Source organism: Pipra filicauda, unplaced genomic scaffold (assembly GCF_003945595.2).
Source record: "Pipra filicauda isolate LSUMZ 115617 unplaced genomic scaffold, ASM394559v2 scaffold13_size5146498_pilon, whole genome shotgun sequence".
Classification (NCBI taxonomy): Eukaryota; Metazoa; Chordata; class Aves; order Passeriformes; family Pipridae; genus Pipra; species Pipra filicauda.
In genome coordinates, this window is record NW_024103874.1 from 1256861 (window position 1) to 1284101 (window position 27241).

Consider the following 27241-nt stretch of genomic DNA (forward strand, 5'->3'; position numbering starts at 1 on the left):
GGAAGTGCGCGGGGGAGGAGAACCCGGAAGTGCGATGGGGTGCGATGGCGGCACCATCCCCAAGCGGCACGAGCTGGTCAAGGGGCCCCGAAAAGTCGAGAAGGTCCGAGGGGGCTCCGAGGGGGAGGCAGGGGGAGGGAGAGGGAGGGAGAGCCGGGCATGGCGCTCCCGGCGCTGGCAGGGGGAGGGGAGCGCCGTGGGCCGGCTCGCGGGTATCTGTCTCTGTCTGTGACTGTGTGTCTGTGTATGTGTCTGCAGGGGAGGCCCTTTGTCTCCTGGGGGGGTTAAGACACGAGGTTCGAGTGCTGGGCCCTGCTCTGGGGTGACAACGATCTCCGGCAGCGCTCCGGGATGGGGGAGGAGCGTCTGGAAAGCTGGAGAAGGCCCTGGGGGTGCTGGTGACAACAACCGAACGTGAGCCCAGGTGGGCAAGAAGGCCAACAGTACCTGGGCTGTATCAACGGCGTGGCCACAGGGCAGGGATTGTCCCTCTGTGCTGGGCACTGGTGGGGTCACATCTCCAGTACTGTGTCCAGGTCTGAGCCCCTCACAATAAGAAGGACATTTAGGGGCTGGAGCGTGTCCAGGGAAGGGAACAGAACTGGGGAAGGGTCTGGAGCACCAGGAGCAGCTGAGGGAGCTGGGGGGGGGGCTTAGCCTGGAGAAAAGGAGGCTCAGGAGGGACCTTCTCACTCTCCTCAACTCCCTGACAGGAGCAGGGAGCTGGTGGGGGTCGGGCTCTGCTCCCAGAGAACAAGGGATAGGAGGAGAGGGAATGGCCTCAGGCTATGCCAGGAGAGGTTCAGGTTGGACATCAGGAGGGATTTCTGCACAGAGAGGGTGTTCAGGCCTTGGCAGAGGCTGCCCAGGGAGGGGCTGGAGTCCCCATCCCTGGAGGGTCCAAGGAATGACTGGACGTGGCACTCAGTGCTCTGGGCTGGGTCCCAAGGTGGGCATCAGGCACAGCTGGGACTCCATGGGCTGGGAGGGCTTTTCCAACCTCAGTAATTCTGGGATTTGCCATCTGCAGAATACAAGGGGTTCAAGGGTCTCCTGAAGGGATGGGGCAGCCACAGCTTCTCTGGGCACCTGTGCCAGGGCCTCCCCACCCTCACAGGGAAGGATTTCTTCCTCACCTCATTCTTTCCAGGGAGTGGAAGCGGTAGTTGACCCAAGCAGGGCTGAGATGTAGAACCGGAGAGAAGAGAGTGGTGGAGAACATGTGAAGAGTAAAAAAAGCATCAAGAGGGGACTGGTGAAAGTGACAAAAATATAAAAACTGAGTTGGATTTAGGCAGAGAGGTCTCTTGTTCCATGACAAAGAAATGGAGTCAGTAGGCAGAGCCTCAAACCTGATCATGAACGTTGCTAAACAGCCTTGCTAAAGTTATTTTATGAATTAATTAACAGTGCAGAAGGTAGGTTTGGTAAGAAACCTGAGGATCTCACTAATGCTTTGAGTATTACCTGATTTTATGCTTAAACAATTTGCAAATATAAAAGCTGTTTTAAAATAATGAGGGTTTGTTTTTTTTTTTTTTTTGTTCCTTCAGGTCGACAAAGTTGCTGAGTTGGTGGCCAGGTGGTTCTACTGTGCCCTGAGCCAGGAGAAGCTGCGTCGGCCCATCGTGGCCTGTGAGCTGGGCAGGTAGGGGTGGTTCCACAGGGGGGAAAAATAATGATCATTAAATATGATCATCATTATAAATAATATAAATATTATAAAAATAATTTATAGATAAATTTATAAATACAAATGCCATGGCAATCAAACGTGATCACTGGAATTTCGATGTTACAGGTTGTACAACAAAGATGCCATCATTGAGTTTTTGCTGGACAAGTCACCTGATAAGACCCCCATGGAATCTGCATCCCACATCAAGAGCATCAAGGTAAACAGGTTTTGTCTGATTTTAAAAGTTAAAATCATGAGGGAAATTCAGTCATGCTGTAAGACCTCCATCTGCTTGTGTTCTCACCCTGAATTAAAGTGTTAAAAGTACCAAAACACAACAGAAAAATATCTTAAGGAATGTTATCATGGCTCCAAATCATTGGTTAAAAGCTCAAGGCCTGCATTTTTATTTTTCAGAACGTGACAGAACTGAACCTTGTGGATAATCCAGCCTGGAGTGGGGATAAGGAGAGTATAAAAGGTGACAAGTACGATGACCTGCAGTCTGCACGATTTATCTGCCCTGTCGTGGGGCTGGAGATGAATGGGAGGCACAGGTCAGTGTTTCAGGGTCTGCATTTTGGGTTTAGAAGTGAGCACTGGGCTGAACTGAACACAGAGCAGATATCTGAATGGATAATGCTGCAAATCTTGTATCTGCCCAGGCCTTTGTGGGGAATGTTTGTCTCTCTTTCAGAAGGGAGTTTAAGAGACCACTGAGTGTCCTTTCATTGCATGTTCAAGAAGAAAGATAAAAGCTAACCCTTTTCTAACTGAATTTAGATGTATAATAAAGGAGTAGAGGGCAATGTTTGGAGGCCAAACCACAGGAGATTGATGAGACCTCTCTTTGTATCACATCAAGCACTTAGAATCCCAAAATGGTTTGGGTTGGAAGGAACCTTAAAGATCATCTCATTCCAACCCCTGCCATGGGCAGGGACACCTTCCACCATCCCAGGTTGCTCCAAGCCCCATCCAACCCAGCCTTGGACACTTCCAGGGATGGGGCAGCCACAGCTTCTCTGGGAAACCTGTGCCAGGGCCTCCCCACCCTCACAGGGAACAATTTCTTCCCAATATCCCGTCTAACCCTGCCCTCTGTCAGTGGGAAGCCATTCCCCCTTGTCCTGTCACTCCAGGCCCCTGTAAATAGCCTCTCTCCATCTTTCCTGTAGTTTCTTCAGGCACTTGAAGGCCACAATTAGGTCACCCCAGAGCCAGGCTGAACAATCCCAATTCTCTCAGCCTTTCCTCACAGCAGAGCTGCTCCATTCTCCCTCTGCCTGTGTTAGGACCAGAGTGGAGATGGCTTCTGTGTCCTAATCCTGCAGTAATCTGGGTTTTATTGGGCTGGGGCAGAGCATTTCCTCACATCCTGGTTTGAGCAGTTTCTTTGTCTGTGCATGTTCACCCTGATGAGTGAGATGATGGTGGTTCACAGCTTGACAGTTGCTAAGTATTTCTTCCTCCAGACAGTGATTAGCCAGGAGATTGTGAGGATGAAATAACAAAATAAGTGTGGTGGTTTAATGTACACAATATTTTTTGTTCTAGTCTTACATTTTGCAAACCAATAATAAATTAATTGCCTCTTTAAAGGTGCTGATAGTTATATCAGATGCAAGAACTAGTAAATAAAGTTAGTTGTGTCCTGCTAACCCATTGCAGTATTATTTCTGTGTTCAACCAGCACTGCACAGGTCTCTCTTGGGCACAGGGTTTCTTAAAATCATGTTGTGTCTTGTCTTTTCTTTGAAGGTTTTGCTTCCTGAGAAACTGTGGCTGTGTGTTCTCTGAACGTGCCCTCAAAGAAATTAAATCAGAAGTTTGTCACAAGGTGAGTTTCTTCAACTTTACAAGCAGGGGGGTCACATGTGCCCTCCACAGGTAGATCTATAGATACAGGTCCATATATACAATTGCATTCACATCCAATACTGTAAAGTGGGGTTTTTAATCTGAATATCCATATTGAAATGGGACTTGTAAAAGGTCTGTTCTGTGCTGACCTGCAGTAATTCTCCATGGCCTTTTTTAATAAAAAAGTGTTTCTAAGTAGATGTAAAAAGGAATATTTTTATTCTCAGAGGCAGTTTGATTTTGCAAGAACTACCTTAGAATTCTCATTTTTTTCAAATATTTGGTTATAATTTCACTTTTTAAAAGGGTGTTTGTTTTTGCTTTGGGATTTTGGGGCTTTTGTTTGGTTGTATTTTCTTCCTGAATGCACAGGGCTAGTGTTTGATCAGTGTCTGCTCTGTGCGCTTAAACTGGTTGTATTTTCAGATTATGTTTTGATCCCTGTATTTTTAAAGAGCATCTGGTGCTGTTTTGTTTGGGTTTTTTGGACTGGGGGCAACTCTTTGTAGAATTTTCAGCAGTTACATGAATTATTGTAGAAAGTACTGACTGCACTTTTGATCTCATTAGATTGGTTTCTTTGTAGCTAAAAGTTGCAAATACTTTTTTTCTCCCATCACTGCATTTATTATTCTCAAGACTTGTGATAGTTGCCACATTTAGAAAGCTATTTTTCAGTGAGCACCCTGATATTGGGTAAAACATACAGTGTACTGGTATTAAACAAGACCTGCTGCAGGTGATGTGGAATTTTGCTGCTCTCAGTGCTCATTTTGTTTTCTAGAGTATTGCTTTAGTCCTAATGGCTTTGTTTCCTCTTGGCAGATCCTATTTATTTTTAATGAGGTTTTTTGTCTGCATCTAAATTTTGGTTGATAGATGGATGTAACTAGATCAGTAGATGCAGGATTGAGATGTTTTGTCCATGGTTTGGTCAGGCTGATAATCTTATAAAAACAAAATGAATCTCACATGTTTTCTGGATATTTTTAATAATGAGAATTTAGCATAGGCTCATATTTGCATGCAGCTGGTTTCACAAACATGTGAATTCCTCACAATATTCAGAAGGATGCTTCTAGAAATAATGAAGCGGATGTAATATCTAGTCTATCATCTTTATCACTATTGGTTTTTGATGCACAAAGACAGTGGTAACCAGCTGAGAGAACATATTTTAGCCCTTTAATTAAGGTCAAAGAGTGATTTGGTAGATCTTTGGGTGTAAACTGATAATGTTCTCATCCAGAATCAAGAAGGGGACTAGAGGCCTCTTCTGAACAGGATCACAGGGAACTGCTTGCTGTGCTTTCTGGTAGCTAACTGTTTATATATCCAAAGCACTAATTAGCAGCATTCCCCCAGCACAGTCTATCTTTAGGCAGCAATGGGACATGCAGTGAAATGAACTAAGAAAGAAGAAAAAATGAAGTATTGTATGTGCTCAGATTAGAAACTTTTTATTAATGAATTCTCTTCTGATACATAGTCTGTAATGCAAAAAAAAATTTAATGTACAGAATATTTGAATGTTGTGGATTATCATATATATGTTTATGCTGTATTTTAAGAATTATAGTATGTTTTTTGAACTAAAATCGAGCCTGTGAGATCCAGATGAGCCACAGAATTTTCTTATTTCCTGGTCACCTTCTGTCTTAATTCTGTGCCCAGATGAGGGTAGTGCAAAAGGATCCCCCTGTATTTGCTGTTGTGCTGTATTCAGTCTCTCTCAGCCAGCAGGATCTGTGTTTTCACTTCATCCCCGAGGTTTGTAGTGGGTGGGGACTGGAGGAGTGTCAGTTTTGGAACTGCATGGCCGTGCCCATCCCCACTCACGTGGAATTCAGGAAAGCTCCTTCAAAACAAGCTCTTCCTGGGTGTTCACTTTGCCTGTGAGCCCTCAGAGCAGCCTTGCCATTGTGCTCCATTGTAAACAGCAAGTTTCCCAAAGGACTCTGGTGAGCAAATGCTGTTATGATGCAGTGAAAACATTCCCCAGGGAATACAGAGATCCAGCAGATATCTCACTGCTCAGTTTGCTCCTCCTTTTGCTGGGGCAGCTCATAAAAGAAACAGAGGGATGCTTTTGCCCAGTGACATGCAAATAAGTGTTTAGGAAAAAGCAGAATGCGTATGCAGATTTTGTCTAAATCAAGACAATGGAAAATACTAAGAGGAAGGATTCAGAATTCCTTGGTTTATCTTGACAGCATTTGTGTAGTACTGGATTTGGAAGGGTTTATGGAGTCTGGGTACAGGGAGGATGAAGCAGTCTTTCTGTCAGAGTTCTCTTCCATAAAAAAAAAACATTTTGCCTCAATAGAAACTTGACATGAAGAGCTGACAATATAAAATACATGTATTTATCTGCTTTTACTGGAATTGTTAAAAAGACTGTATTGGTACTAGGGAAAGGCACTGGAACAGGAGAGGGAACTGTCGTGGGTGGGGGGCTCTTAGTAAAGCAACTGTAATTAATGTGTGAGGCCTTTTGTAAGTCTCTGTTCTTTCTTGCTTCTCATCCTAAGTACCACTACAGTGAAGGATTCAAGTTAAAAAATAACATTAAAATAGGAAAGCTCTAAGGCAAACAAACAGCCACTGTAGCAGAGCAGAGAGAGAGACAGAGGTTGTCTCTCATTGCCTGAAGGGTGAATGCTTTGAACTGTCTTGACAAAATATAAAACTTCCTGGACAAAGATTTTTGAAAGAGCAATGGGAATTTTTTTAGTGGTGGCTTATGCTGGAGACTCAGATTGGTAGATGAAGTGCTTGAGACAAATTTTGAACCTTCTGTGTAGACTGAAAAGAGTTGGAAAAGAGCTTTGACTAAAACAGAGCAACTTATGAATGCAGATAAAACTTGTAATACCTTTTCACACAGAAACGTCTTTTGTTTGAGGCGTATTTTTGAGCTTTTGTACAGTGAGAAGGGAAAATTTAAACTATCAACACTAAGTCACATGCTAAAATGTGACTTAATCACATTTCAGTCATCAGGAAGAGAAAAACAACTTTGCTTCCAGAGTTTGGTGATGTATGCTCTGTAGCAGCAGCTCTGGAGATCATGGGGTTTCTGCTGCCTCCTCCTTCCTGTTCTTCAGGAATTACATGTGACATGGAATCTGTCAGTTTAAAACTTGCCCTTTTGAGTAAGGTGTTTAATTCTCCAACAGACTACTAAATGTAAAAGAACAAACAAGTCTCTACTCACTCTGCTTTTTATTCGATGAGATGTTGAAGATTGTAAGTTTGTGGTGATTTATGTTGGTCTGTAGATTCTCCATATGTTTTGGAGCTCCTGTTCTAACTGGCTTCCAGGTTCTTGCATGGGCAGGTTTTGGTGCTGCTAAATTGAAAGTCTGCTACTTGACAAAAATTAGGCTTTATGCATTATCAATTTGGATGTTGACTCTCTTGTCTCAGAAGTTCCTATTGGTGTAACAGTATCCTAGAAGTGGTTTGGAGATGGGAGAGTGGTTATTGAATCAATGGTGGAGTCCTTCTGGGAGTCACTTTGAAAGTTAAGGACCAGATTACATTTTAAAATGTACTTTCTTGTATCACTTTAAAGTTTATTTTGGAATTGTTTTCAGAGTCAACTACACACTTGAAATAGTACCCTAGCTATTAAACTCTGTGCCATATAAAACACTTAATCACATGTTTAACTTAGATACAGAGCTTCTTGAAACAGAATTTATCTTTGACATACAGAGTTCACGTGTGCAGCAGGGTACAGAGCACAGTGGCTCCTGGAACAGGGTCACTTTGGCATTATCTGCTCTTAGATCAAGTCACCAGGATTAGCAAACGTTGGTTGTTGAAGCCTAAAAGTTGTGATCCATCTACTCATAACATGGTAACACAGAATTCATGAAGGCTTTTTGTGTGTGTCTCAAGAATAGAATGTGGTCGTAATCAGAATAATGACTTGAATACTATTTCTTACCGACTGAGAATGGTTTAATTATGATTTTCCTAAAATTTTGTTTAAAATACAAAATCCTTTAAGGAAGGAGGGTCATACTGCAGTGATTTTCCTAAATTGACATGGGTAAAGTCACACCTAAATTGTGCTTTAAGAGGGCTTTTTGTGCAAACCAGAGTTTGGCTGGTTCAATTTCTGCAAAAGGAGCCCCTGTTATATAGTGCCTTGATATTGCATTTCTCCTTCTAATTCAGTTCAAAGTGATATACAACAATTGTTCTGTGTGATGGTGCCAAAGGTAAAAACAAGATACTGGATTTGCTCTAATGATGGGAATGAGGAACGTTCCATTCACATTTTAAAAGACAACATGGAGTGGATAAATGCTGGCAGTGCCCTTCAGTGGACTGGAGAGAAATTAATTATGAATATTGCTCTGATTTATACGTGCCAGAGACCCATTAGCTTCAGTAATGGTTTTGAGAGGGACTCTCAACGAGCTGAGCTTTTATTTTCCTTTTTTTTTCCTTCATTATTTCCCTCCATAAAAAAGCATCTCCAGCAATATTTAGCCACAAGATAAGTCCTGGATTATACATGAAACTGAGTACACGCCTTTGGGTTGAGTTTGTAAATAAATAGGGACCAGATGGTCTTTCTTCAGGTTAAAGTTCATCTGAAAGAAATTATGTTTCCGAGAAACTCGTGTGGGAAAATGAGCAGGACAATTCCAGGAACCTGGGACTAAGTTTGTAATAAGAAACTTTCATGTTCTATTGTTGACTCATTTCATTCATTTGAATATTTTGGGAAAAAAAAATCTGTTATCAGTTTTCTTGTAAAAACTGAGGGATGTTTTGGCTGCATATCGAAGCTTTCATCCAGATTGCTCCTAAAAATTTAAATGTAATTTGTAGTTTTTAATCAAGTGTGCTCATAAATAACAAGATATATTTTATTAGTTTGCATCAGAGTTCATACAAATTAACTGAGAATTTGGATTTATTGGAATGCAACTTTGATCTGCATCCTTGCCAAAATACTTGTAAAGGAGGATGAACGGTTTTAAGTGACTTCTTACAATTCAGGTTTCTCATAGTCTCTTCCAGTCCTCCAGACCTTTGGAGGTCAGAGTGTAGACACAGCCTTGTGAGATCTTTAATTCCATGGAAGAGTTATTATGTTGTATGAAAGGCCACCTATATCCTCTGTTTCTTTATATTCCCCTGTCTGTTGCACGAGTGAAAGGATTAATTTAAGAGTTCTGAGGAGGAAAGAGCAACTCTTGCCTGGAAAAGGGCTGGATCCCTGATCAACTACTGTTCCCTGGGTTTGCCCCTTGTGTGTTGAAAGCCTCTTTCTTGCTGCAGGACCCAGTGAGTGCTGAGTTTGGTCTGCAGAGGTTTTGAGAAATGAGTTGCTGGTCCTGGTTGCTGCCAGGTGTTATCTGCACTTGCCACAGGCTGTTCCAAGGTTCAGGGAAGTCAGGTACACCAGGATTGAAGGACGGCCTTTCATTCAGTTTTCCTGTGTTCCCTGGCCTCAAATTTTCCATGTCTCTTTGCCCTAAACTCCTGCAGAGACTCAGAAACAGGGACTTAAGAGATAAACATGCACACCCTGTGACTGTTCCTGGTACACACACACACACATACACACACACCCCCCTCATTAGGAGCAAAGCCTGGGAAGGGCAGCAGTGATGTTGCCATGCTACACAATGAAATTAGGGAGGCAGCTGGCCATGGGGAAAACAAACAAACCCCAAACCCACGGTGACATGGACTGTGTCTGAAACTGGCTGTCACTTGTTTATGTACAAGCTCTGCAAATTTATCATGAACTTCATTATTCAAAACAATCCATTTCAGAAGACACTCAGTAACCATGACTTTAATTGTGTTCTCCATATTTTATTTTCATCCAGCCATTGCTTCTGTTTTATTATTTTCATACCAGTTAGTCATTCTTTGGCTGTGGACACAAGGAATATTGATTTTTCCAGCTAAATAAGTCACTTAATAGATTATGAACTTCCCCCTTGGCCTCAGTAAGTTACAGATTTAGACATGTCATTTCCTTTGAGAATTAACCCACCAGCAGCTGTTAGTGTAATAAATAAAACCCGTTTATTGGTAGTACAGGACTGTGCTTTACCCTCATGCTGTAATGCACACAGTGAAGTCTATGGCTAAAAATGTTCATGGTTTCTGTCAGTATTGTGAACACTTGTTTGGATGTTAGCTAAGCTCAGACATCCAGCCTCATGTTGAAGTAGCTGTGCTCCTGGAAACGCCAGTGGTCCTGGATGGGCACCTCTGCCTGGCGCAGCATCCGGAGCCTCAGGCGTCTCTCCAGGCAGTCCATGACCAGGGGGTACTTTGCAGGCTCGAATTTGTTGGCAAACAAATGAGGTGACTCAATAATCCACTGCAAATCCCCTAGTCCGTAGATACAAATGTCTCTGATGTAATGACCTGCAAAGACAAATTGAAGGTATCTGGAAGCAGCAGAAAGAGGAACTGAAGCATTTTAAAAAGTAGTTTCACTCTGTACTGTCATCAACAAAAAATACCTTTTGATTTCTTACTGAGTAGCTAGAGGATAATAAAGAGTATTATAAAGGCAAGGGTTTGGGTTTGTTTTACACAAATGGATGCTTGTTACCTCCAGCTGCCTCACTGACATGTTGCTCTGCTTAATGTTGTGTCTCGTAGCTGGGCATCTGTTCTGATCTATCTGGATTACCTGTTCAGTCATTCAGTGCTTCACTGTGCTCAGCTTACACAGTTACATATTTTAATTATTTTTGCATGCTTTCTATGTGGTCAGCACTATTCTTTTAGATATTGTTCAAATTGAAGAGATTTAACCCAGTGTTAAAAAGTATCTGACAAACGTTACTGTCAGGTAAAGCCCCTCCACTAAAAAGCAGTCAGTTGAGTTAGTGCTTTGGTAACTGGGGGCTGAAAGAAGGGTTGTCAGTGTATGGATACTGTGATGTTCTCAAAATATATAAAATATCAATAATATTGTATTATATAAAAATATATTAATATATAAAAATATGTATCAAGATATTGATATTGGATACAGTACAGTAATTTACTAGGGTGCCTTGTTTTGATACTTCCAAAACAAAATATATATAATCGCTGAGACACATTTAACAGCTAGTTTAAATAACATGTAATCTCCAGTTAATGCTCATCAGTGAATCAAATGTGAGTTCATGATCAACATTCACGTTACCTTTGCAGCCTTTGTGTGAGGATCCTTCTTGATCTTTCCATTTAATGGCTCTTAGGTTTCCTTTCCAGCCTGCATTGGGTGTAGCTCCTGGAGCATCTTTAAAAACATAAGGCTCTGATGAGATTCTTTCCTACTTAATAAAGGGGAAATTTTCACTGCTGAAACCTTTTTAATTGTAGTCACATTAAGTATTTATTTGTACATATTTACGTAGCAAGAACAGACATCATTCTCAGTTTTACTGCTTTTTTTTATTCCTTAAGAGCATGAGCTTTCATGTAGCATAAAAATCCTTTTTAAACAACATTTTTCTAGCCCTGTAGCTCGTGGCCTGCACTGTAAGTAGTACTTTTCTGGAATCAAGCTTTGTTTGATGTGAGTTTTTGAAAGGGCAGCATCAAGGCCGAAGAAATGCCCATATTTATGCAATTAAGGGATGTTAAGCTCTGAGCTGGAGCTCAACACCTCTCCCTGCCAGAGGCCTCCCACTGCTCTGGGCCCAGGGGTTATTCACAGCAGAAATCACAGAATCCTTACCAGGTAAACGGTTCAGGGTGACCCAGTAATGCTCATCCGGGCTGTACGTGTCTCTCGACCACTCAAGCAGATCTTTTGCACGTGCATCAGTCAATGTAAACTCTACAAATTCTTTAGTGAGCACATAATAGGCACTGCCAAAATATATTGTCATATTATGTGGAGGTTTAGCTTTCGTAGTCTTTCCTGGATACAAGTATGGCACTCCAGAATGTACATATTCTCTGTAACTAAGCTGTGTTCTGTGTTTCATATGAAGTGGTTGGACTATCCCAGGAGTAATATTTTTACCATTCCACTTACTTTTCATGTATTGTATAATTTCTTTATTTGTTTTAAGAGGAAAATCTTGACCACATAGATTAATAACATAATTCCACTGAACTTTGGAATTAACTAGGTCTCTCATGCAATTAATATCAGCTTGTAATCTTGAAAATCCTGCATAAACAACATGTTCTCTTTTTGAGGAAATGAAAATATTTTCAAAGCAATTAACGATGTTCTGTACAGCAGTTTTATAATCTCTTGGTGACTTCTCATCAATATGTATGCAGTAAATATTCTGAGGCATATAAATAGCTCTTAGCAGCTTTACAAACATTTCCAGCTCCTTGTGAATTGTAATAATGTAAGCCAATGAGAAATTTCCTTCTTCATCTGACAGTGGGCTCGTGATAAAATGCAGAGTCTTCAGAACTGTGGAGCAGCTGCACGAAGTCTGAATGCAGCTCAGTGGTTTGGGTTGGTAGGAGTTCTGACAGAAGTTTCCAATCTTAAAGGCGGCAGGTTTCCCCACGAAAAGAGCTGAACAAAGTTCATCTGGGTAAAAACCACACTCTGCTCTTCTAACGTTTAATTTCTGTTCATTTGGCTCTTCAGAAAGAGGAACCTTTAGGTAGATGAAAGTGTAGATGAACGTACAGACAGCAACGCACACTAAAAATCTTGATTTCTTTGCATGAAGCGGGTTCATCTTTTGTTTTCCAGATACTGTCTTCTCATCATAGTTTAATTAAGCATTCAGATTATCTGAAAGGAAAATTGAGATAGGAGGAGAGAACCTTTTTGTTTATTTCTTTTAAAATAAATGACATGTTAGTGATGCATTTATAAATGCTGGGATACCTGCTAGGAGGAACCCTGTGCCTGTGCTGCAGTGTACAGGGAATGGGACTTGCAGAGCCACGAAGCGGCCTTTCCAGGACAAAATTATCCTAAAATGATATAAAAGAGCCCAAAATGGCTTTGTATTTTCATTGTTTGACCCATGGGGAGCTCAGCCCATCAGGTAGGAGTTTGTTGAGTACAGTGCCCCAGGAAAGACATGGAAGCACTGTGTGCTGAGGAACAGCTGCTGCTGAGATTTCCTCAAGGCCTGGGAAACCTTGAGATCTGCCAGAGGATCAGAATTCAGTAAATTAAATCAACAGAAAACTTATTAAATAAACAGAAGGAAGAGACTAAAATGTAATCCACAAAATACACTGGGTTTTATCCTTATAAAGTCAGCAAATGTTTCTGACTATTTGAGAGAGGTTGTTTTTTTTTTTTTTTCTTCCTCAGACATCTTTGTATTAGAGTGCTCTGGAAAACAGAACATACAGACAACGCTCTTTTCTTATTTTTAGCATATGTGCACACCCTGAGATAAGGACACCACTGCCAATATTAGCATTCAGAGATAACTGGAATTTACTGCAGTTACTGGCACAGGAGTTTTTCCATTGTGCTTTTTACCTTACATCCACCTTGTTAAAGAGTCAGAAGAATGAGAATGCAGCAGTCCTGAATCCCACAGCAGTTACGTGAAGTCTTTATCCTTGAAGCATTTGGTATTGAAATTCCTAGAGAAAATACTAGGGAGAAGAGTCTACCAACTGCCATTAAGCTTAAAAGTTTAATTTTAAAAGCTTTTTTTTTTATTTTAAAGGTGATTAATTTTCTCTTCTCATTTTATTCAGTGATTTTTTTAAAACAAAATTTGCATTTCACCTTGAAATATTTTACGCTTTGCAGCTGTCAACATCACAAAGCATTTGGCTTTCTATAGGAGCAGAGACCAAACATATTTCTATAAAGGTAGTTTCATTACAGGAATGCTGTTATGGTTAGAAGGCTCCAGGTTTTCATTAGAAAGAAGTGGACAATACTTTTTTTAATAAAAACTCTGTATATATCTCTCTTAAAAATCTGAAAATAAAGAGGGCATTGCAGTTAAAGCAGCAATGAGACATACCATTTAAAAAGCATTAAGAACACAGAAATTGACCCAAGAGAATGGCTATTATCACATTTTTAAGATTGTATTAGGCTGTTGGGGAAGAATGTATTTATCTTTTGGTCCTTACTGGTATGCACTGGATTTCATGCTGGAAGAATGCCTCTTTTCCACTGAGCATTCCAGAAAGTGGAGTTGTGTGTTAGGTGGAGGGTTCATCCATTTTCCCTGGGTGTTCTGGCAGCAGCTCTTCCGTCTGCGTTGGATGCAAGAAAAACATGACAAAATCAGGTCCCTGAAGAATCTTTTTGCCTCAGAGCTCCTCAGGGATACATTTACTGGGTAAACAAGCTTGACAGAAGTATTTTAATCCATTTCAACAAAAAAATTGAGCAAATCAAATCAACCTTTTGATACTGTGCAGAAAGCAGGAGAAAAGGAATGCCACTGGAAGGTGAAAACCAGGATTTTTGCAGTAAAAGTGAATTACACCCAGGCTGCTGCATCCTGTGCCAGAGGAGATTTGCATGAGGGCCATTAGGTACCCAGGGGCTGAAACTGGGGAGTGTCTGTTAGGGAAGCACTGGTTTCTGTGGACCTGGACTCAGACCAACTGGCCTATTCTGAGGAAGTAACTGCAGGAGGAGCTTTGAGATTCCTGAGAATTAGTGAATGTCATGAGATCTCTGGTATGTCACAGGGAAGGTTCATTCTGGACATAACTATTACACTGAAGACACTGGGCAGCTGTAGAAATATTTGGGACTTTATACCTGCTTAAATATAGAACATTGTACAGAATGACCGTGTTTGCCAGGTTTTTTTCCTTAAATACCTCTTTGGACAGGTTGCAAAGGGTAGTTCCCTTGGGAACCTGCTTGTTTCATACACTTAAATTTTTATTACCCTTCAAGTAATAGCTTCCAGGGATGTTTCGGGCTGTTAAGTGTTTACTATGGATTTTTTCCTATTGAACTACATGGCATCTAGAAACTGTTATTTTATATGGCAGCAGCAAAGTACACAAACACCCCATTATCAGGTAAGAAGCAGCAATTCCTCTCCAGCGTGAACATGTTTATGGGGAATGACTGAATGATGAAGCCTGGCCTACAAGAACAGAATTTGACATCTTTCAGCCTCGGGGGACATTACAGCACGAAAGCCATGGCTTTCTGTTAGTGTTTTACCAGACTGAGAGCTGGGATTGCAGCTGTTAGTCCCACTGCGTATGGAATTTGTCCTTTAGCAGAATCCTCTAGGCAAGGACTATGTTCCCAGGTTTCCTCCTGCCCTTGAGGAGCAAGAGATCCTGTTGGGAATGTCCTCTGTCCAGGCATAACCCAGTTTGTGACTATCTTGCCCTTTAGTCTCATTATGCAAGAGTGCCATTATAGGTATTTTTTGTTAGCAGAATGTCTCTTTGAACAGCCTTTTTTTATGTTACATTTAGGTTTTTTTAAATATGGAGGATAAAGTTGTATTAATTTTTAGAAAACAGAATAGTGTGTGACATTCTTAAAAAGAAAGAAAACAAAAACCCCATTTTTGTAGGGGTTTTCAAGCACCTCTGTGGCTGCTTTTATGGATATTACTTAACAGAAAAATTTTGTAAGCCTAAGCTCCTCCATCTCAATTAACAAGGTAAACTCTAGAGAAAACAGGAATTATGATTATGCCTGGAAAAAGCCCTGTGAAATGTCATCTCAGCTCATTAAGACCCCATTAGCAGATATTTGACTGCATTTCATAGGAAAAACTCGTTTTGCATTTGGAGTTTCTTCCTGCCATTGGGTTTTGGACTGCATCACTGCACCTCTAAATATTTTGTTTTCTCTGTACTCTTTGTATTTGCTTCATATGACTTTGTAATTTAGTGAAGCAAATGACAGGGGGAAATACTTCATCTTCTAACAAAATGGTAAAAAAGCATTAACTCTTTATTTTCAAATCTTTTTATATCTGTGTTTATTTGTTTGAAAGTTGTTTATGTAGGCATTAGAGTAGATATTTTATAAACAGGGATATTTTAAAAACTTAATGTTAAAATCAGTAGTTTTAACTGCTTTTCCCATTGTTGGTTTTTGTTTAAGCCTGGGTCGGGATGTGAGTCTGCTTTAGGTTCTGACATGCATTGAGTAAAAGCATTTCTTCATCAAACCCTGTTAATATTGCCTTAAAAATTTTAAATCATTATTTTAAAAATGGTGCATTAGAATTTACTGATGCATATTCAGATTTACAGAGTTTTAGCGTTCATCTTTGCTATTTTTCCTGTTTAGTTTTCCTTGTGCGTTTGACCTTGTAATAATGTAAAACAAATACTATGAAAGCTATTTAAACCCTTAAGTTACAGGGCTGTAAAAAAAAATTAAGTTGCTTGAGTGAGCATAATTATTGTGATTTTTATAATACAAACAACTAGTAGTAATGACCTCTGTCCTACTGTGCATCTGTGGCAAGGTAAAGAAGAAAAAAATATATGAACCCTACTGCAGATTTGAGTGAAATGGTCTTGAAGTGAAAAATATTTGTCACTTTACATAAATTAAAACATGTTTTTAGCAAAGGAAAAGCAAAAGACTGAATCCTGCAGTCTAACTGATGCAGTCTTACCTTGTCCAAAATTAGCCAGGAGACGGCAGCATAATAAAAATAAATCCCGGGTCTCCTTGTCCTTCAGCAGGAGTCGGTGTCCCTCATCCTGCGGCTTGCGGAGATCCCTCGGCGAGGGGGTTAAACATTAACGGGGATTGTTTTCATTTCAACTTCCCTCCGACTCCCCGCAATGTTTAGCATATTTATCCTGCAGCACAGCTCTCCCTGCCTTCAGAGCCGTCCTTTGCTTCGCAGTAATGAGAGAAAACTTCTCATCCCTGCTGAAATCAGCCGTGCAGGGCTGGGCAGGACATCGCTGACGGTTCCAAAGAATTGCTTTGCCCCAGAGCCTTTAACCCCCGCACCTCACCGAGCATGTGGATGGAGAACTGGGAACCAGCCGCCTCCTCCTCCTCCGCCTCCCCCAAGTCCTTAACTCTTTGCCTGCTGAAACTTTCCAGTTTGTAGCAAATAACTACAGCTGGGAGCTGCCTCTGGGTATTTAAACTGGAAGCTTAAATGAAAGGTCTCCGTCACAAACTGAATGTTTGCCGTTACTGCCCCTATAAAGGTTCTTACGGGTTTTAATAAACCTTCTTAAAGGTTTAAATAAGTGACGAGTTAGTGGCTTGGATTTACTGGAATTAGGAAGCTTTGGGGTTCTAGAAACAAGTGAGAAGGATGGTGTGTTTTGGACACGTTTTGATAAAAATAGCGCGTTGGTCAGAAATAAATAAGAAACCTCAAAGTAAATTAAGTCACAGCTGCAGGTATAGCAGGTACAAAATAATCATTGACTTCCACAGAAACTTTTTAAATAGAGGCTTTGGCTTGGACTGTTTTTGTGGTAGATGCTGCAACTCCTGAGTGAAAGTTCCCATTCTGTGAATTAGTTTGTAGGAGACTTTCCACTCGTCCCAAGTTGTCCTTTACCCTCTGACCTGTTGTTTGTCTGGGTGGGACAGCAGTGTCGAAAGTTATGTTCAACAAATCCTACACTACTGATCTTTTAATGGATAAACCTCTGGCAAACTCTCTCAGAACATGTTTTAGTTAACTGTGATAAGAGACAATAATCTTTAATACATCAGTTTGTGTGGCTGGGAGATGAACAGTGATATGGTCCGTGGATGTTCAATCTCTGTGTTTGTTCAGTCCTCAATACCTGCCCTGTTTAATGAGTAATTTCGCTATTTCTTTTTCTAGTTAAACAGATTATATTTATACCAAAGCTAATATACCTGTTACAGCTCATAATACCTTTATTGTTCTAATTATTTCAAATTTTGGGGGATGGATTTGGTTTGGTTTTCTGAGGAGTTGATTTGTGTGTATATATGTTTGTATGTACACGTGGGCTATGTACACATGCACATATAGGGTGCATAAATTTATGAGTATCAGACTTTGAAGACTGATCATATCTTCACCTCTTTAAATAATTCCTTGATGCAATGGTGTTAAGCCATTTAGATATAAAAAGTTTTGAACATGCTTCTATAATTCAACCCCACAAGGGCTTTTGGACCAAAATCACGCTGCTTGTGCAGCTTCTCCCTCCTCCTTGACATCCCACTCTTCAATTACAGATTAAATCTTGGATTTGGATCTGCAAACTGCTCTTCTAATGCTTTGTCCATTGCAGAACAGTTTAGAAGTTCAGTCTCATTTAGGAATGTCTTCTATTCAAGGTTCTAAGAACTACAGCAAGTACCTTCGTAGGTGTTTAAAGTCCCAAGATAAACAAGGTACAGCAAAGGAGAACCTGTGATATTATAAAACAAAGCTCTGCCCCAAAAGACCTTAATTAACGTGAAGGAACAGTCCTTCTGGATTTGCAAAACTGAAATTTCTTTCTGCTTTTTGTCTCATTATCAAAATGTCAAAAAAATCTTTCCTTTTTTTGCATGAAGAGATAGTGAGCTTTTTACAAAATCAGAATTAAAGCTTTGCACCCAACAGAACTGACATTTGATGCCCTGTATGATGCAACAGCAAATAGTCCCTACAGGAGTTAGTGAAATACAGAGAGGTGAAGATGGTTCTGTGCCTATAACTTGCTGTACTTCAAGTATGTTTGGAAGGGGATGGTCTCTGTGATATAATCCAGCTGTTGTCATGGCAAAAAATACCTGTTTCAGGGAATGGAAAGAACACACTGTCTATATTTCCCTGTTTCTTGTAAATACTTTTCATTTTTGAACAATTCCACCTGTGTTTTCCAGATAGGAACCTGGATTCACTTGCTCTTTCAAAATGCTGCATTTATTGAAAGTAGAGTCCTAGTGACAGAATGTGCTTTTTGAATGCTGTGTGAGGAAACACCCCACAAAAAATGAATGTGTGGGGCTTCTTTAGAATCAAATCAGCTGCCAGTTGCTCCTGCCTCAATATGAAGACTGTCTTGATTTTGTAGACATCTCCCTCTCAAGTGTCTGAGATCATTCAAGGCTGGTGTTTCTAACACTGGCTCATTGAGTAGGAATGGAAAAATTTGGGCTACTCACCCATTTCTTGTGTTTGACTTATTATTCTGCCTGATTTACTTACTCTGCCTCTCTCTAACCCTTGTTTCTCCTTCCTAATCTCTGACCACTTGTGTACAGGTTCAGTTTTTAAACTGTGCTCAGCACGTGAGCACACTGTGGACAAAGTACTGCCCATATGTCCTTTCATTTGTTTAATTCCTACTGCAAATACATGAGTAACCTTTCTAAACCTTTGTTCAGAAAACAGAAGAGTAATGACAGAGGCAGGATTATAAACTAATCTTGCAGATTAACAGAAAGCTTCTGGATTTAACAAAATAACAAAAAAAACCACCCCAAAACAACCTACCAAATAAAAAAAACCAGCAAAAAAAAAGAAAAAAAATAAAAAGAAAGTGAGATCTTAGAAAACATCATAGTCAAATGTGCTGGTGCACCAAATGATTGAAAATGTGCACAGTGAAACATCTGTGTTTTGAACCATGAAACAAATATGGAATCACACGAAGCACATTGCATCCATTATCCAGATTAATTTCTGAAAATAGTTTGAAACTTGAGAGTGTTTGATGCTTCAGATGAAGGACAGTGAGACAGCAAGGCAAGGTGAATGACTTTTTCTGCTTTTATGACCTCTTTTTATCCCTATAGTAATATACTAATAATATTGTTGTTTTGTTGTTGCTGTTGTTATTGTTTATTTATTTACTTAAAAGAAGGCCTCCAAGTTCCCTGGTGCTGTCAGTTCTACATGTAGAGGAATAACACTTTTGGTGTTGTCCCTACTCAGTGTAAAGGAACTGCTCCTGTCAGTTGTTGTTTCTCATATCACTGAGTTGAAAGACAAATTCTAGAGCAGAATGGCATATTGGTTAGATCTTAATCAAATGCTTTCATAACTAAAAATCAGAAAGTGCTTCTGAATTTTAGCTGTGGGGTTCAGAAACTAGAGTAGATTCTACTTAGAACTACTTTGTTTAAGTACATTTATGCCAGTAAAACAACCCATGAACAGAAAATACCCTATGGGACTCTTTTTAATGAAAAAAAAAAAATTAGTTCAGGGTGTTGTTTATAAGAGACAGAGAAATAAATATACAATTTCCATTGCCATTTGAAGTAAGAAGATGTATTAGACTATTAAAAGAGAAAGAACACAGTATTAATTTTAACAAAGGTTCACCAGCATAAAAATCTGGAAAATAATACTAATTTTGTTCTGGTTTTGTTTTTGTTTTTTTTTTTTCCACAAAGTGTGGTGTTCCCTTCCAAGAGGAAGATGTGATTATCCTTAATGGTAACAAGGAAGATCTGGAAGTATTGAAGAAAAGGATGGAGGACAGAAGACTTAAAAGTAAATTAGAAAAGGTAATAGTTTCGTATGTTATTTAATATGAAATTGAAAGAACTCTTGTCTGCAGTGCAATCTGCTCTTAAATTTGCTAATCTTTATGCAGATGAAAGACTTTGGTCAGTGAGCTGTGCTGTATTTAAGCACTACTTTTAAAAGTAGTAGGGTTGTGTGTATGTTTTGCCAATGACATATTGAAGTTGTATGTACTGAAAGTTTCTGCTGACCAGCAGGCAGTGCCCAGTGCTCTGGAAATCACTGAATTCCGTGCTGTGGGTAACATGGACAATGTGCCAGCCATACTTCAGGGTTTTCTTGACATTAATTCATTCTAATAATGATCTACATTGTCCCAGTATTTCACGTGGTAGTTCCTGGTGACAGGTTATTAGTGTTTTAATCTCCAGGTCTTTTCTATTGGCCACAGAAACATGATATTGGGATCTGTACATTCCTAGTGTGATGCTGTAAGACCACAGTATGGAAATTTTGTCATGTTTTGTGGTTTTCACAATCCTCTGCAATTACTGCAGTGCTCATTCCCTCCATACTGTTGAGATCTTTGCATTTTTTATCTGACCAGGCAAAAGACAATGGAAATAAAGTCATTGCAGCTCTGTGTCCTCTCTGCTGTGTAACTACTCCTCTGTGGAGTATTAGTAGTTCTGTGGCACTGAGCAGTCAAATGACAGTTCTGCATATGGGAATTTTTTCAGCCTTGCTGTTTTTTCCTGACCTGCCATTGCTGTTCTGGAGGATGACAAAGCAAACAAAACCTTCAGTGCTGACTCAGGCCAGGTGCAGACAGACTTTGCTGAATCTCAAGAACATGAATCATTGTCTGACACTTCCAGCAACTGAGACTTTAGATGGAGGTTGATCATCTCACCCCTGTTACTGCCCTAGATTTTGTCTGCTGTAGATTACGTGGCATGCAAATATTTTCCTGGTTTGTTTTAAAACAAATACTTGTTTACTTGCCAGTGAGCATATGATTCCTTCTCATCATAAGATCTTTATTCATCTGTGCCAGGACAGCATCAGTGGGCCTGGGCAATACATCAAAAGGATGGTTATCCATAGAAATCCTGCTGTGCTGTTTCCACTCTTTCATAGCCTCTACATGTCATGTCCTACAGCTCCTGGCATAAGAGCAAAAACCTCATGATGTATCTTCAGATGTTTTTTCTTTTTTTTTTTTCCCCTCAGTACTTAGTGCTTAAATGTTTAAAAAAAAAGTACAGATAATTTGATGATAGACTATTGCAGATTTCAGCAGATGAGTGCTCAGCCCCAAAAGCAGTGATTGCTTGCACTTGATTTTCTTTAAGAGGATGGTCCTAACAAAGCACCTCTAGCTTTGGGTCAGATAATTTGGAATAGTCTGAAAGCTGGTGCTGTCCCCAACTTTTGCACAGCAAAGAGGTACCTGAGGGTGTCGAGCAGTCCTGGCTCTTGCAGTGCCAGCACAGTCACTGTGGTGACAGCCAAAAGGACACCATGCCTTGGTCCTTGGGCTCTCTATGCCTTGGGTGAATATGCAAATGCTATTTGTTTGATCTGTGGAGACTTATATTACAGGCAGGGAACAGGATTTGCCAATCTCTCAGCATTTAATCCTCAAGTTCTGATGTTGCTGTCCCAGCTGGTGTGTGCAGCTCAAACCAGTCTCTGTGGCACTGGCACCATTCGCTCTGATCTGAGACCTGGGAGCTCCAGTCCCAGTATGAGAGGACAACTTCCAGTTTGTTGGCACAGATTTCTTCCTCAGTTATTGCAGAGCAAGCTAAGTGGACCCCCTGTATTTGGAGCAGGAAGCACAAACTCCTTTTCTTTGTCTCCATCAGACAAAACATCAGGAAGATGCACCAGCACAAGCATAAAAAAATTATTCAAGCTCGACTGTGTCATATGTGCCCATAATGAAATGCATCTGTACTCTATATTATGCATAAAGAATGTATGCATCCATACATTTACAAACATCTTGTGGTTCAGATGCCAGACACTGGGAGGTAACTTTTCTTTGTAAATCCACCCATAACAAAAAGGTGGAAACACCCGCACAGAGGTTTTTCAGATACCCTGAAGGCCAGGTTGGCTGGGGCTTGGAGCAACCTGGGCTAGTGGAAGGTGTCCCTGCCCATGGCAGAGGGTGGAACCAGATGAGCTTTAAGGTCCTTTTCCAGCCCAAACCATTCCATGATTCTGTGACACCAGGAGAGCCAAGTTTGCTTTCAGAGCCATAACCCTCTGCCACCACCTCCTGGCTCAGCTTTGCAGCAACATTTGCAGTGGCATTTTTTCCCTCAAGCATTAATCCTTTACTTCACAGCGTGGGTTCTCCTAGTTTTTATAACAGAATTAAATAGATTTATTTCTTTGGAGTTTGTGCAGATGTCTTGAAACATGTACACCATTCTGAATGTATCCAGCCAACTTTTGTGAAAACAATGCTAAGGACTGTTTTAATACATCTTTCTTTTTCAGTTTGGCATTTATGTAATCAAAGCCAGTAGTGGGATTCTTATTGCTGTAGTTTGGGTTTCTCTATGGTTTTTAATCTGGAAAAACATAAATTAATTTGGAAAATCTGCTGCACAGATGCTTTTAAAAGATTTAGATCAACTATTTGCATCTCTTCTTCCCAAGCAATCATGCAAGAAAGGACCCTGTTACTGAAGATTAGCCAGAAGGGATTTTTTATCAGCTAAATAAAATTAAGTGGATATGAGATACAGGATTCTTCTGGAATTTTTATAGAAAATATATTGATTACAGTTAACTGTCCTGTTTAATGTTTTGCAATTTACTGTCCTGCTGTGTGGGTTCAGAGTATCAGATAGCCTTAATGATAATAACACACACCCCTGCGAAGTATGAAAACCAAAATACTGAATCCAGGAAAATCTAGTTTGGACCTACACAGTTTTCTTTAATGTAACTCCAGGGTTGCCAAGATTATTCTTTTCTTCCACATAGAAATAATACAAAAAATGTGGAAGGAAGAGTTCCACTGTGCAGGACATAAAAATGTACTAAATGAAGCTGTGTGTCTATGGAATACAAGTTGGGAATTGTTACCAGGGAAATGTTACCAGGACTCTGCTTGTGTTGTTTCAGAAATCAAAGAAATGCAAGTCAGCAGGATCAGCTTCTCAGCAAGAGACCACTGAAGGTAATGTCCCAGCTCCAAATTCTGTGTCACCTTCTGAGTCATGAAGCAGATTCATGATTTCATTTTTTTTGTTCTTTCCTTTTTTTTTTTTTAGATGCTCCTGGTCCCTCAAAAGCTACGAATGGGAAGGATTTTATCAATTCCAGTTCTGGGGAAAAGAGACAGATTATCTTCACCAAAAGTTCAGGTTGGTGTTAATTCTTTAATCTTAATGTGAAAAATTTGAACAGGTTTGCTTGTTTATGTCATTCTAATATTGCTTTAAGTTGGTGGGAACCATCCTGAATGATTGAAATCAGAGATTCTTATTCACACAGTGATGCAGTGGAGGGTTTGGTGTATCTGTCTTACTGTCTAGGAGGTAGTGGAGGAAAATTAGTAGTTTCTTGAGGTACAAGTGGTCAAGAAATACATTCTGGCAGTTTATTTTGGTGAAGTGTGTGAAAAATTCCTGGTTACCTGACTTGTAGTCCTCCTTTTTAGCTGCTAATTTGCTCTGTGTCCCTGGGAGTAGTGGAGTATAATTCAGGATGCACTGATGTACCTACAGCAGCCTTGCAGCCATGAGTAAACTTGGCAGCCCTTTAGTCCAAAGGATGGTGCCCTCTCTTTATTTAATATATATCCTGTTATTCAGTGTCTGCAGTTCATACTGATGTTTTCATACCAAACTATAAGAATGGGTACATTTTTAAGGTCAGTCTGAGTTTTCTGTGTAAAGTATTAAATCATGTCCGTTACAGCTACAGAAAAAGTCAGAATAATTGGAAGAATCTGAAAGTGTTTAAATGATAAACTGTGGGAGAAATTCCATCTGCAGTGCCTGACCTGCCCTCTAGTGTCTGCTTTTATACAGGATAGGCTTTTAAAAATATTTCATTCTACATAATTATAATTACTCTTGGATGTTTAGCAGCCTCCGAATTCTAATAATGTTTAATGAGCTTTTATTTTCTGAGGGCGTAAAAGAAAAAAATATACTTTCTGAAATGTCAGGTCATTGGTTTCTGTTTCTGACAGCAGTTATATTGACCAACAAGAGGTAAGAGGAGAGAGGGAAAATAAAGGAAGATCCATGAGGAATGCCAGTGGCACAGAAATGAATTTGTGAACACGGCACCCTGAGGGTTCTGGACTTGCAGCACAGTCATTCTTTCAAATCCAGTGCTTGGTAATGCTTTCCAGACAACTATTGGTGGCATTACAAGTAACATTCTCCAAATATAAAAGGGTTTCATCTGTGAGGATTTAGGATTGCACATACAATGTCTGTGAGCAGAAGGCAGCTCAGTGCATTTTCAGACAGGCTCCCCACAGCTATTTACAAGTTGTTGTGCCTAAATTAAACTAAGGATGTTGAGTTTCTGCAAACTTCTCTGTTCATTTCTTTGCACCAGAGACTTGGCATGTGCTTTTTCAAATACCACCCTGCAAATTGGGAGAAGATTCAATAGTTGTTAAGAAAGAGAGGGGTTTTTTTGTAGCAGTAATATAATCCACTGAGAGAAATGGTATCCGAAACAGAGGGATGGGCATTTTCCTACTACAAATATAAAATGGTGCAGGCCATTGTTACTGTTCATAAATGACTTTGCAAAGAATAAAGGGAGGAGAGAGATTCCCTGGGGAAGGTATGTGACAAGTTTAGCTTTTGGCATTTGATAGCTAATTTCTGAACAATACTGCAGGGTGGTGGGATGCTTTCATGTTTCTGCAGACTAGAGCTCAGAGCCATTTTTCACTTAGAGGAATAAATATTGTCAATACTGAATTGCAGTGCAAGGGATTTACACAAATAGGAAAGAATTCTTCTTTCAAGATTTCTAAGTGAATTTGAGTGTGAATTCTGAAAGCTGTTGAGTACAATTTGAGATATTTATGATAGAACTCAGAAGTGTATGTATTTCATCTCTGTACATTATTTTTAAAATACTCTTTTTCATCTTTATTCAGGTCCTTTTATCAATTTTAAGCTGTTATTCATGCTTCACTCTGTTCCTTTTTCTCTCCCAGAAAATGGAAATTCATCTGTCTCAGCAAAAGTCAATAAAGCTCCTTCTGCTACTACGAAGAGACCCATTGCAGACAGCGAGGAGAAGTCTGAGGCGTACAAATCTATTTTTACAACACACAGCTCAGCAAAACGTTCAAAGGAGGAGTGTTCCAATTGGGTTACTCACACAGCTTACTATTTCTGAAACAATGAGCAGCCTGATTGGAACATCCACTGCTGCTTTCCTTCCCCAAGGCTTTTTCTGTACAACTCTGATACTTTCATCGTAATCTGATATTATCTGGAATTACTCGGTTTGTAAGTTGTTTATAAACTTGCTAATAACTAATGAACTCGTGTTAGTTGCAACTTCTGTTAAAGAAGAAATAGATCACCAGAATCCACGTTGTAGCAGCAGACCTCATTCTAAAATGTTGAATTTTTTGCACGGAAATTTTTCTTTTCTCGTTCCAGTTGGGTGTTGTCATCCTTATTCACACTGGCTGTGTCCTCAGGAGGAGGAAGGGGAGAAGTTTCTGCCTGCTCTTCTCCTCTGTTGATTTGTACCACACCTGTAATTATAGTTTTCAGAGTATTAGTACAGAATTCAAACTTCCTGCAACTCTCTGACAGCAAAAAGAGCAATAATGCTGTTTTTCCTTGAAGCTAACTGGGCCCTTGGTAGAACTAGTGTATGATCCTAAAAGGTTCTGTAGGTGTTTTCAAATCATTTGCCTTTTGACAGAATATATGAGAGCACAATCATGAAAATGTTTGTGTGGTATTTTTCTTATATATATTGTTATAGCCTGTTTTTAGTAGCAGAGTATTCGCTTATAAATCTTATCTTTAAAGAGGAGCCTGTAAAAAGGCTGTTGTTTTCCCAGCAAGGTTTTGGGGTTTCTTCTTTGGGTGTGTGGTTTGAAATTGGAAGTATCAGGTGGGAGCTTGCTTCCTTTTGTCAGAGGGTCAGGGTACAGGGGAACAAAAGTATGGGATTCTTTACTTTTCTGCTGGAACAGTGAGGTTCTGTGGCCATCTCAGAGGAGCAATTTACCATTCTGAATTTGCACATTGTTTTATTTTCTGACCTAAAATTCTGAACAGCAAACAACTGTTTGACTGTTAATTGTTACAGAAAGATGCTCAGCATAGTGTGTCACTCAGTTCTGCTTTCATATTTATGCCTTTGACATTGATTTCAATAAAACTTGCTCTTGTCATATGACCATAACATTCACGTTCAGTTGAACAGGTATGTAAGTGCTTTTTTTGTCACTTGGAACAGAGCAGCTTTTTATGGCTTTCCTTTAGCCATTTTAGTCTTAGCTGTTTCCCCAAATGCAGGAATCCTTTTAAAATGTTCATGTTCCATTGCAATAATTTAGTGGTTGAATATTTGAATCCAATAATATCTACATGAAACGACCGGAGGGAGGGATGGAAGTTTTTCACCTTCCTTTCTCCCCCTTTTAAAATTGAAATGTGCTTTTATAACCTTGGTACCAACTAACCAGAATAGAAATGCAGAAATTGGGAGGCTTTTAAAACCCCTGCATCATGTTACCTTTGTGTGTGAAAATTATTAATCATCCTCATAATTCATTTTTTAAAGTGTCCCCATTTATAATTGGGCAATAGTTAACTGAAGATTCAAATGCTGTGTTGATATTTGCATAGGTGGTCTCTCTGATTCAAGCAAGGTGAATGAAACTGCTGGGATTTTATTATTATTTTGACAGGTATAATTAAAAATTGGCTTGTTGTAGAATTTATATGGTGGTAAGAATTTTTGTTTTCCAAAGCTGTGAATGCACATATACATCACATCAAACACTTTGAGGTTTACTGGAGCTCCCAGGAAGCCACATTTTGTATGCATGTCTAGGAATCAGCTTTGTTCTCCCTGTTCTATATTCTTTTCATTATTATCCTTTATTACTTGTTGCTTACAGATAATGAAATTACTGCACTAACAGGTGTACCACATCAGGTCCTTTATTTGCAGTGTAATTGTTTGACAATACATGAGTGCACTTTTCTTCTAGTTATAATTCCTAAGGAGAATTAAATTAATGCTTTTCATTTAGCTATTACTTTGCTAAAGAAGTAGCAAAATATTTAAAATTATTTCTTACTAATATTCA

At 39.8% G+C, this 27241-nt stretch overlaps 2 protein-coding genes across 7 annotated transcripts; one reads left to right on the plus strand and one right to left on the minus strand.

The window, feature by feature from the left end:
• Positions 1–26869, plus strand: RTF2 (replication termination factor 2). Of its 2 annotated transcripts, XM_027710514.2 has the most exons (9): positions 2–103; positions 1554–1648; positions 1802–1895; positions 2096–2235; positions 3440–3518; positions 19827–19940; positions 23047–23101; positions 23196–23288; positions 25115–26869. In XM_027710514.2, exons 1-9 carry the CDS (start codon positions 35–37, stop codon positions 25297–25299), a joined length of 924 nt encoding a protein of 307 aa, XP_027566315.1. In that variant the 5' UTR covers positions 2–34; the 3' UTR covers positions 25300–26869. The 2 variants fall into 2 exon arrangements, with proteins under 2 accessions (XP_027566316.1, XP_027566315.1); XM_027710515.2 differs by lacking the exon at positions 23047–23101 and having other exon boundaries at positions 1–103.
• Positions 9353–16442, minus strand: LOC113982370 (beta-1,3-galactosyl-O-glycosyl-glycoprotein beta-1,6-N-acetylglucosaminyltransferase 7). 5 transcript variants are annotated; one of them, XM_039378508.1, is made up of 7 exons: positions 16102–16442; positions 13616–13741; positions 13005–13123; positions 12393–12481; positions 11265–12296; positions 10728–10823; positions 9726–9952 (listed from the first exon to the last, which is right to left on the minus strand). In XM_039378508.1, the coding sequence occupies exons 5-7, from the start codon at positions 12238–12240 to the stop codon at positions 9726–9728; spliced, it is 1299 nt and encodes a 432-aa protein (XP_039234442.1). In that variant the 5' UTR covers positions 12241–12296; positions 12393–12481; positions 13005–13123; positions 13616–13741; positions 16102–16442. The 5 variants fall into 5 exon arrangements, with proteins under 5 accessions (XP_027566314.1, XP_039234442.1, XP_039234441.1 ...); XM_039378507.1 differs by lacking the exon at positions 13005–13123; XM_039378509.1 differs by lacking the exon at positions 12393–12481.
• Positions 26870–27241: the final 372 nt, after the last annotated feature.

Coding starts and splice junctions, on each gene's coding strand:
- RTF2 (XM_027710515.2), top strand. CDS start 35: ATGGGGTGCGATGGCGGCACCATCCCCAAGCGGCACGAGCTGGTCAAG. Junction 104..1,553: donor GGCCCCGAAAAGTCGAGAAG/GTCCGAGGGGGC, acceptor TTGTTCCTTCAG/GTCGACAAAGTTGCTGAGTT. Junction 2,236..3,439: donor GAGATGAATGGGAGGCACAG/GTCAGTGTTTCA, acceptor TTTTCTTTGAAG/GTTTTGCTTCCTGAGAAACT.
- LOC113982370 (XM_027710513.2), bottom strand. CDS start 12,240: ATGAACCCGCTTCATGCAAAGAAATCAAGATTTTTAGTGTGCGTTGCT. Junction 10,824..11,264: donor CACCCTGAACCGTTTACCTG/GTAAGGATTCTG, acceptor ATGTTTTTAAAG/ATGCTCCAGGAGCTACACCC. Junction 9,953..10,727: donor CTCACACAAAGGCTGCAAAG/GTAACGTGAATG, acceptor TTGTCTTTGCAG/GTCATTACATCAGAGACATT.